At 62.4% G+C, this 10,902-nt stretch overlaps 1 protein-coding gene across 1 annotated transcript; it reads right to left on the bottom strand.

The window, feature by feature from the left end:
• Window positions 1-4,469: 4,469 nt before the first annotated feature.
• CARNS1 (carnosine synthase 1) lies at window positions 4,470-10,807 on the bottom strand. Its single transcript, XM_085312492.1, has 10 exons — window positions 10,743-10,807; window positions 9,736-9,754; window positions 8,852-9,086; window positions 8,645-8,734; window positions 8,054-8,544; window positions 7,348-7,534; window positions 6,733-6,818; window positions 6,234-6,465; window positions 5,885-6,156; window positions 4,470-5,693 (listed from the first exon to the last, which is right to left on the bottom strand). The coding sequence occupies exons 1-10, from the start codon at window positions 10,805-10,807 to the stop codon at window positions 4,470-4,472; spliced, it is 2,901 nt and encodes a 966-aa protein (XP_085168618.1).
• Between the last annotated feature and the right edge of the window lie 95 nt (window positions 10,808-10,902).

Genomic DNA, 10,902 nt, shown 5'->3' with positions numbered 1-10,902 from the left:
TCAGCTGGGCTTTGTTGGGTGGTGTCAGACTGTTTGGGGCTATTTGGGCACTTTCAGGCTGCTTTGGGCTTTTTTTGGGTAGTTTGGGGCTGCATTGGGCCCCTTTCTGGCTTTTGGGGACCGCTTGGGGCTGTTTCAGGGTATTCTGTGTTGTGCTGTGCTGAACTACGCTGGACTTTTGGGGGCTGTGCTGGACTGTGTGAGGCTTTTGGGGGCTCTAGTGGGCTTTTTCAGGCTGTTTCAGATTCTTTCAAGGGTATTTGGGCATGTGGAGGGCTGTGCCAGGCTCTGCAGAGCTTTTTCAATTGATGCATATTGTTTTGGGCTCTGTGGGGCTTTTTTGGGTGGTACAGGTTGCTCTGGGCTCTGCAGGGTTTTTTCCAGGCTCTGTAGGGGATTTGGGGGCCTTTTTCATCTGTTCCAGGTTCTTCTGAGCATTTGGGGACTTTGGGAGGCTTTTTTGATCTATTTCAGGCTTTGGGGGGTATTTTGGTCTTTTAGGGGCTCTTCTGGGCTGAGTTGAGCTGGGCTGGGTTCTGCTGAGCTGGGCTGGCCTGCATTGAGCTGGGCTTTTCCAGGCAGTACTGGGCTGCGTTGGGCATTGCTGGGCTTTACCAGGCTCTGTCAGGCTTTGTCAGGTGGTGTTGGGCAGTACAGGGCTGTGCTGGATGGTACTGGACCATGCTGGGCTATGCCAGGCTCTACTAGACTGTGCAGGGCTGCATCATGTAGTGCAGGGTGATTATAGGTTGTAGTGATCTGTACCAGGCAGTGGGGGTCAGTGCCAGGATGTGCTGGTCCTTATCAGGCAATTCTGGGCCGTACTGGGCTGTGCCTGGCTATGCCGGGCTTTTCTCTGTGGTGCCAGGCAGTATCGGGCTATGTTGGGTTGTGCTAGCCTTTGCTGGCCTGGGCTGGGCTGTGCCAGCATTTGTTGGGCTTTGTCTGCCTGTGCCAAAGCGAGCTGGGTTGTCCTGTGCCTTTCTGGGCTTTTGGGGGAAGGGTGTTGTTTTGGGGGGTCTCTGTCAGGCTGGGCTGGGCTGTTTTCAGCTGGGCTGGGCTTTTTCAGCCTGTGCTGCGTGATGCTGGGCTATGCCGGACTTTATTGGGCTGAGCTAGGCTGTTCTGGACTTGTTTGAGATATGTTGGCCTATGCTGGGCTGTCTGAGGCTGTGCCGGGCTATTTAGGGCCTCTTTTTTTTTTTTTTTTTTTTTTGGGCTGTGCTGAACTGTTTCAGGATTGACTGGACTGTTTTGGGTTGGGCTGTGCACGGCTATGCTGGGCTTTTTCAGGTAGTTTAGGTTGTCAGGCTTTTTGGGGCTGTGCTGGGCTTCTTGGGGCTTTGTCAGACTGTCCCAAGCTGTGCTGGGCTTTTGGGAGCTGTGCAGCCTTTTCTGGGCTATTCCAGACTGTTCTGTGCTGTGTCAGGTTATGCTGGGCTTTTTCGGGCTATGCTATGCTGTGTTGAGTGTTGGTGGGCTGTGCCAGTTAAGATATGGCTTTCTTGGGCTTTGTTGGGCTTTTTACTAGATTGTCAGGCTGTGCTGGGCTTTGCTGGACTTATTGTTTTCTGGGGGGGCTCTAATGGGCTTTTTCATGCAGTACTGGGCTTTGCAGGGCAGTACAGGGTAGTGCTGGGTGGTACCAGGCCAAAGTCAGCTGTGTCAGACTCTACTGGGCTTTGCCGAGTGGTACTGGGTTGTGCTGGACTGTGCTGTGCTGTACCCAGCTGTCCATAGCTGTGCCAGGCTGTCACTGTCCCTGGCCATGGCACTTCCCTGCTCCCTGTCCCAGTTGTGTCTCCCCGGGGGCTGCAGCATCTCCCCATCCAGCCCACCCTAGCAATGCAGCTCTGGGGCCACCCTTGCCTTTGGTCCCTGGCACACATGGGTTCCCCTGGCAGCTTTGGGTTCCCTGGCCAGCTCTGCAGCTTCCTCCCTGCTAGTAACTGGAGCTGGGCATCCAGCCTCCAGGCCAGGAACAGTCTGCATCCCTGGGCAGCGGGCCAGTCTCACCACCGATTCAGATGAGGGGCACAGCCTGCATGCAGGGCCCTAGCAGGCACTACAGAGCTGAGCCACTGCCCACTGGGCAGCCCCCAGGCCCCTCCACTGTCCCCAGTCTCCAGGGTGGCGCAGGGTCCAGAATGGGATCGGATTCCAGCATAGGGGATTCTGCTCAGCCATGGCCAAAGGGCAGGAGTTCAGGCTCAAATGTCACCACTTGCGCAGGGCAGCTGGCAGCACTGGGGGGCATAGGGATGTGCCAGGAGCTGGCAGCAGGATGGCCAGGGCTGCCAAGGGCTGGGCAGAGCCCTGTGGTGCCCCCAGCCCCTGCCATGGGGCAACAACACAGGAAGGCTGCAGATGTGCGTGGCCTTTACTGGGGTGGCGGGGCAGCCAGCTCACCGGGGGGCCCCGCCTCCTGCACCGTGCTGCCTGAGGGCTCTGCCGCTTTGCTTTCTGCCTGGTGCTCCTCATTGCTGCACCCTGTCCTGAGACATTGTCACTCGGCGCTGTGACCGCATAGAGTCTGATTATGACGACACCTTGAGGGAAGGACACGGAGATGCCCTCTCCAAAGAGACAGCAGCCACCAGCAGCATCTTGGGCTGCACAGTTTGCTCACATGTTACTGTAGGGTCACTAGTGTTATTGTAGGGTCACAGGAACACACAGGCTGCTTGTGGCTGTAGAGTCACTAGTGTTCTGTAGAGCAGTGGGAGTACACCGGCTAAGGGCTGTTTAGGGTCACTGTTATTGTAGGTCATGGGAACTATATGGGCTGCATCCTAGAAGGTCACTAGTGTTGCTGTAGAGTAACAGGCATACACAGGCTGTGTGTTATTGTAAGGTGTGATACTGTCTTCGGGGCTCAGCAACTATATAAATTACTGTTTTTTTGGTGTCACAGTGTTATTCTAGGTCTCCAGTTTTACGATAGGGTCCCAGGGCCTGGAGAAGCTGTGTTGTATTGCAACCCCCACCCAGGATGCCCAGATTGTATGTTATTGTAGGGTCTCCCTCACTCAGGGATGTGACAAAAGTACTGCACTGGTGCTGTGGGCTTAGCTGGGCTCCCAAGCTGTGCGCACAGGTTGTTATTGCAGGGTCACTTGATGCTGCTGTGCCTTTGTAGGATCACAACATTACTGTTAGCTTGTCAGCCACAGCTGTTGTGACCTTACTACAACAGAGTGGTGTGCGCTATGGTGTTATTGCAGGATCTCTCTGGACTGAGAAGACATGCACTTGTGCCTCTCYGTTGGGATATTTAGGACACCGGGTATGTGGAGAGTTGGGCTAGGCATGCTGGCATGCTATTGTAGGGTCTCCCAGTTGTTATTGTTGCCCCTCCCTGGGGCTTTACATTATGCCCCCCCCCAAGCTGGTTTGTTTTCATATAGTCTTCCCACGGATAGTCTCTTATCATAGGGTCTTCCCACACAAGTCTGTTATTTTAGGGTCTCCCCATGTTGTTTTTTTTTTATTGCAGGGTCTCTCAATGGTGATTTGGTATTGCAGGGTTTTCCTGCCCAGTATGTTATTTTAGGGTCTCCCCACACAGATCTGTTACTGCAGGGTCTCCCCCCTGCCAAGTTTATTATTGCAGAGTCTCCTAGTGCTGGCTGGTGGGGCTGGCCCACCATTCCAGGGTGCCGAGCACGGGCAGAGTGGGCTGCCCCACTGTGGGCTGTGCCTGCTGTTCTGGCCTGCCTTGGCGAGCACACCACTAGGGACAGGCCCAGGGCATCCTCCCTGTCCTGGGGGTGGCATGGCATGCCAGCCTGGGTGTCCCTGATGGCACGATCTTGCATGGCCTCAGCATGCAGGCACTGCACCCACATGAGGCATAGGATGCCAGGGCAGAGTTTGGGGTGCTGGGCCAGGGTTGGGGGTGGCAGGGAATGGGGGTGCCAGAGGACAAAGTACCTGGGGACAGGGCCTGGGGGTGCCATGGAATGGGGGTGCCATGAACAGGGATGACAGGGGCAGAGTTTGGGGGTGCCAGGGGAGTGGCATGCCAGGGGACAGGGCTTGGGGTGCCAGGGAGTGACAGGTGACAGGGACACTATGGTCAGGGCTTGGGGAATGAGGGTGCCTGGGGATGGAGGTGCCAGGACGTGCTGCCAGGAGATAAGGATGCCAGGGACAGGGTTTGGGGGTACCAGAGGTGGGTGCCAGCAGACAAAGATAATGGGGACAGACCTTGCTGGGTGCCAGGTTTGGGGCTGCCAAGGGCTAGGGGTGCCAGGGCAGAAGCTGAGGGTGCCAGGGGATGAGGATGAGAGGGGATGGGGGCTCAGAGCTGCCAGGGGCCAGGGCTGCCCAGGCAAGGGGTACAGGGCTGCCAGGGGAGCAGGGGAGGCGGCCAGCCAGGGCAGTGGGATGCCTGTGGGAGAGAACCCAGCTGTGCATATCCAGCACTGCCCCGCACCCCGCACTGGCCCCCGTTCCCACCCCAGGGGCTATTTGAAATGGGAGAGGAAGTGGGCAACAGGATAGCAGGGCGAGTCAATGCCCAGCGCCTGGCAGAGGCTGAGCAGGCGGAGGCAGGCATCATGGTGCGTCCCACCACTGCAGGCCACGCTAAGGTATGGCTCCTCGTACTCATCCACCTCAGGCTGCTCGAAGAGGCGGTTGAGGCGGATGAGGCCACGGGCCTGCAGTGCCTGCAGGGTCGCCAGCCCGCCACCGGTGCCCAAGGCCGGCCCATGTAGCGAGGCCAGGCACATGACACCAGCCAGGTGGGTGCGGGCGGTGGGCCGGGCAGGCAGCACTGGCCGCAGCCCGCAGGCCACCAGCACAGCGGCCAGCAGCAGGTCGGCACCGTAGACCTCGCGGATCCAGTCACGGAGGTAGAAGCCACCCATGCGGGGGTTGATCTCCAGCAGGCGAGGGCCACCTGGCCCAAGTTTCAGCTCCACATTGAAGACGCCGTTGGCCAGCCCACAGGCCAGGCAGCACTGGTGGGCTGCCCACACCAGCTGGGCCTGCCGATCGGCTGGCAGGCATGAGGGCATGCAGGCTGCTGTCTCCAGGAAGGCAGGCACCCGTGTGGGGCCATTGTCAGAAACCCAGGCACCCAGCAGCTGCCCCTCAAAGAGCACCAGGTCCACGTCATGCTCAGTGCCTGGCACATACTCCATTAGCAGCATCCCATTGCCCCAGCCCAGCCCAATGCCCGGGTGATCAGCATCGGCCTGCAGGTCGCGCCACAGCCGCTCAGCATGTGCGTGGCACTCGCTGGCATTCTCCACCAGCCGCACACCCACGGCGCCTGCCCCGTACTCCAGCTTGGCCACAGCAGGGAAGGGCAGGGTGGCAGCAGCCTGCTGCACATCACTGTGGCTCTCGACGGGGCAGCAGGGCACAGCGTAGGCAGCGGGTGGCGGGCGGCCCCAGCGGCACTGCAGTAGATGCTGGTGGGTCCGGCTCTTCTGCTTGGCCAGGCGCACAGCAGCAGGTGGGTTGGTAGGCAGCCCTAGGTGCTGGCACACCAGGGCCGCCAGCACCACACAGTCGTCCCAGTAGCAGAGGCAGGCATGGGGGCGGAGCCCCCGGGCCCGCACCAGCTCGACCACCCGCTCAGCATGCTCCTCATCCCGTCGGTGCTCTGTGCTATCATAGGGCAGGAAGGTCTCCGCCAGCCCCGCTGCAAAGTGCTCTGGGTCTGACTCCACCAGGTGGATCTGCACACACACACCACCCGCCCCAAGAGATACGGCCACTGTCACCATGGCCTGGGCACCGGCACCACAGCCACCTCCTGCATCAGCCGCAGGATGGGCACAGCTATGCCATGGGGAGGCCATGCTGGACACTGACTCTGAAATCTCCTGATGCCGTTGATGCCAGCCCCAGCCCCAGCCCCAGATCTTACCTTGAAGCCATAGTCCCGGGCTGCATCCCAGACGAAGCTCTTGCTGACGCCGCCAGCCCCGATAAGCAGGATGTCCTTGCCCTCTAGGAGGTGGCGCTGTGCCTGGTGCAGCATGGTCTCAGCCAGCAGACGGGGCAGGTCACCGGCAGGCTCACCCACAGCGCGCCCCATGGCTTCAGCCAGGCCACAGGTCTCCAGGCACTGCTGCGTGTTGGTCGACAGGGCCATGAGCTCCAGCGAGTCACCCACGCAGGTCAGCAGGAAGTCCACACCTGGGGGATGGGGAGTCCAGGCTCAGGGCTGTGGGGCAGCCCGGCATCACCCAGCCCACTGTCCAGCCACTGCTCACCCATGATATCAGTCTGTGCCCGGGTGCCACCACGCTGTTCAGGTGTCAGCTCAGCCTCCATGTCAAGGATGGCAGCCATGGCGGCCTCAGCAGCGCACTGCAGCTTGGTGCCCAGGGCCTGCCGCTGGCCCGGCTCCGTGAGGCCCCACTGCTGCAGGGCCGAATCCAGGCCCTGAGGCAGCGCAACTCCGTGGTGCACGGGCGCCTCAGCCCGCCCGATTTCACACGCCACCTGCGGGGACAGCACTGCCAGAGGGTGGGGACGTCCCTGGCCCCATGGCCCAGCTGCCTGGGGGCAAGGATGCTCATGGCCCCGCCCCCAAGCTGCCTGAGGGTGGGGCCACACATTGCCCTACCCTTCCCACCTCCCCAGAGGGGCGCAGGGGGCAGCGACTGCAGCCGCTCCGCTAGCAGGAGCCGAGGCAGGGCCCCCGCTCGGCCACCCGCCCTCAGCCCGCCCCCCGAGGGTGGCCCGAGCAGATCCAGGCGCGGGGCCTACCTGGCAGAGCTGGGGGCGGTCCCCCCAGGACCTGCAGACCACGGTGCAGATGCGGAGGGCCATGGGCAGCCTGGGGGAGGCGGTGCCTGGGGAGTGAGGGAAGGGGTGGGCTGGCATCGGCAGCACCCCATGGCACCAGCCTTTGCTGGGCACTCACCACCCCATCACCATGGGGGTTGGCCAAGGGGGGCCACCCGCCCTCCAACCCCCAGGTTAGGGAGGACCCAATGTGGTGGCCATGTCTACCCTGACCCAAAGGCTCCCAGCACAGCACTGCAGCCCTCTCCCCTATGCATTTGGGGCCCCAAAGGTTTTCTCCCTACCCAACCTCGGGGGGGGGAGGGGCACAGGATGCCAAGATGACCACCCTCCCCTTCCCTAGCTCCAGGGGATTGTGGGAGTCAAAGATGGCTGCCCTCCCATCCCACCCTGAGGCACCATGGGAGGGCCGAAGCAGCCACCTTCACACTCTGTCCTGGAAACTGGGGGGATCTCAAATTGCTGTTCTCTTCCCCAGGGGGTTGTGGGAGCCCAAGATGGCTACCATCACCCAGGGGAGCCCAACATGGCCACCCATCCCAGGACGCCAAGATGGCGGTGGTGGGCTTGGCTTACGTGTGGGGTGGGTGGGGTTGGGCAAGTAGGCAGTGGGCACCAGGGCCTCCAGCAGGACACTGTCCTCTTCCTGCAGGCCACTGAGACAGCCCCTCACCGCCTGTGCCACTGCAGCCCCCTCAGCCTTCGTGTGGGTGCTGCGGGTCCCATTCCCGCACCACCGCCACCCAGCTCGCCGCACTGCCACCTGTGAACAGGGCCGCATCACTTTTAACAGCCTCACTACTGTTTGCGTGCACCACTATTATCACCCTGGAGGCCATACCACTGCCTGTGCACACTGTCACATCACTCTGTGTCACCCTACAGGCTGCACTGCCACCTGTACACACCATTGCCTCACCCCAACAGCCACATCACCACCTGTGTGCACTGCCATGTCACTCCCAACAGCCACATCATTGCCTGTGTGCAGTGTTACCCCACATCACCCCAACAGCCACGCCACTGCCTGTGTGCACTGTCGTGTCACCCCGTGTCATCCCAACAGCTGCACTGCTGCCTGCACACACCACTGCATTGCCTTGTGTCACCCCAGAGGGCACACCACCCCCTGCATGCACCACTGCATCACCCCCAAGGGCCTGCACATCGTGTCACCCCACTGTGCAATGCCAAGCGCCACACCACCCCATGTCACCCTGCCCTGTGCCAAGGGTCGCACCACCCCATGACACCCCAGCAGTGGCCCATGGCCAGTGCCCACCTGGGTGTAGGGGGCCATGGCCGTGCCGCCCAGGAAGGCGCCCACCTCCTCCTGGATGAGGCTGTCCTGGCTGGCGGTGCTGCCTAGCTGCACCAGGCACAGCCCAGGGGTGCCACTGGGGACAGACACAGGACCAGGCAGGGTCCCCCCAGGCCGTGGCAGGGTGAAGGCCAGCGTGGGGGGCACAGGTAGCCCGGCACGGGCTGCGAGCACCCCCCGGGCAGTCAGCGGATCCTCAAGCAGGCGGGCGAGTGAGGCCGAGCCCCCTGTGGGGCAGTCGAGGTCGCGGGCCAGCTCAGCAGCCCAGGTGGCCACAGCAAAGGCACCGGTGGTGTAGGTGGCACGGCGGGGGGGTGCAAAGGCCTCCAGGGCACTGCGACCCCCTGCCTCAAAGGAGATGGCACGGGACAGAAGCAGGGACCAGGCGCCGGTCTCCGTCTCCGAAGGCACGCGGTTGGCCCAGGCAGGCGACAAGCACAGCAGCATGGCACCTGCAAGGGGACCTGCTAGGGGAGCCGCCCTGGCTGCCCGGCTGTGGGTTCTCTGGGGTGTGATACAGGTTGAGATGTGGCCCAGCCTGGGCATACGCACCTGGGCAACGGTTACCACCCTCCAGGAGCACCGGCAGGAAGGCGGTTGGGGCACCCAGGATGCAGACAGTCATGTCCAGCGGGCCAAACCCTGCCAGCACAGGGATGGTTGATGGCTCCAGGCCTGAGCCCCCCTCACATTTCCAGCCTGGCCCCATGCCCCATCCCCAGCCACCCCAGCCCATCCCCCCCCACATGCTCCCCATACCCGTGCGGGGCTCAGCAGTGCGGTCCAGGGTGCCAGGCAGTCCCTCCTGGCGCAGGGCACTCTGCAGCAGCTCATAGGCTTCAGAGGTGCCAGTGGGGTCCTGGGTGCCCTTGGGGTTTACCAGGCCATCAGGGGCCTTGTCCCRAGGACAGCTCAGGCACAGCGCCTCTGGCTCAGCCCAGTCCCGCTCCTTGAGGCTCAGTGGCTGCTCTGTGCTAATCTGGTCCACGGAGAGCTGCAGGGGCAGAGACAAGGTTGGCAAGAGGCTGCTATGGGGCAGAAATGGGGCTGGAATGGGGCTGGCATGGGACAGAGATGGGGCACACATGGAGCAGAGATGGGGTTGGCATACGAATGGTATGGAGCAGGCATGGGGCAGAGATGGGGCTGGCATGAGGCAGACATGGCACTGGCATACAGCTGGAAAGGGCAGGCATGGAGCAGAGAGAGGGCAGAAACAGGGCTGCACGGAGCAGAGATAGCACAAGCATGGGGCAGAGATGGTAAAGGGCATGGGGCAGGGACAAGGCTGGCAAGGGGCTGGCATGGGTCAGAGATAAGGCAGGCATGGGGCAGAGACGGGACTGGCATGAGCAGAGGGGGTGGCAGGCATGGAGTAAGCGCGGTGCAGAGACAGGGCCAAGGCAGTGGCAGGCACAGGGCCAAGGCACGGCAGTCCCTGGGTGCCCCGCTTCCACTGTGTTTGGGGCCGCAGGGCAGTGCCAGCTGCTGGGGCCAGGCAGCTCCCAGACAAAGCATCCCCTTGTCCCCACTGGGTCATGTGCAGGGCCATGGCAACTGCGCTGCCAGCTTCTGCACACCCCCGCTGGCCACGCTGTGTCTGCAAGGGGGCACCCACCGCCCCAGCCCTGCGCCCCACTCACCATCCTGGCGGCGGCAGGGCTGCAAGAGACAGGACAGGTGGGGGTCAGCTGGGCTTCCAAGGGGCACCCAAACCCTTGGACACCCCAGCACCACCCTAGTTGTGTCTGAGCACCTGTGGCACTTGCCAGTGCCAGCCCCAGGGACGCTGGGCACCCTCCCATGGCACCTGCTGGTGCCAGCCCTGGAGATCCCAGTGACTGCCTCCTGTGGCACCCACCGGTGCCAGCCCTGAGGACCCCAGGCACCCTCCCACAGCAGCCACCGGTGCCAGCCCTGGGCACCCCCTCCTGTGACACCCACCAGTGCCAGCCCAGGTGACCTGGCAGCTCTTGCTCAGACTGAGGGGAGATCAGTGTAATCCCATGCCAGCTCAGCACAGTCAGGGGCACCCCTCCCCACCCTCCAAAGTGCCCTGGGGCAAAGGGCCCAGGTGTACAGGGCTAACCCCCTACCTATGTGCACAGGGGTGCTTTCATTCCCAGCAGGGCACACAATGATTGTGGGGGTGGGGGCTGGCCAGGAGGTCCCCATGGGGCGGATGTGACCCAGCAGTGGGGTTGGGGACACACAGTGCAGCCCACCACCTGCCTGGGCCCCTCAGCAACCCCCCGTGGGTGTACAGCTGAGCTGTCAGGAAGCTGCCAGCACCCCCAGCCCAAGGACTGCCCCATGCCCTCCTCTGCAGCCCGCTTTCCCCCTGCCAGGATGGCTGGGCCCCGCCACCAGTACCTGGGGAGGATGCTGAGGTGGTGAGGGCACAGGGACACCTGGCAAAGGCCAACAGCAGTCTCCTAGCACGGCTCTGCCTGCGACACCGGGGCACCACAGGGGCCTTTAAACCCCAAGCGCTGCCTCAGCCGCCCAGGGTGCCCCTGGCCCCGGCCCCGTGCCCCGGATTACCGGGGCTGGCCGCCACAGCACAGAGCCCAATTGTTCCTGTGGGCTGGGGCCAGCGGGAGGGCACCCAGCACCCTTGCAGGAGGGCTGGCAAGAGTGGCACCCTCACACGAGGGCTGCTAGTGTCTGAGAGCGGGTCTCTTGCATGAGGGCTGGCGGCTCCCGCAGGGACATCATGGGCTGCCCTTCCCTTGGCACCAGTGATGTCATTGATGAAGTCACCAAGTCACCGGCATGTGTGGGGGGGCACAGCACTGCCAGCAGGAGGC

The sequence above is a fragment of the Rhea americana genome, unplaced genomic scaffold, assembly GCF_003343005.1.
Source record: "Rhea americana isolate MKP2758 unplaced genomic scaffold, rheAme1 scaffold_368, whole genome shotgun sequence".
Taxonomy (NCBI): domain Eukaryota; kingdom Metazoa; phylum Chordata; class Aves; order Rheiformes; family Rheidae; genus Rhea; species Rhea americana.
Note: the sequence above shows the minus strand (reverse complement) of the source record. Positions and strands in the feature narration are given on the sequence as shown.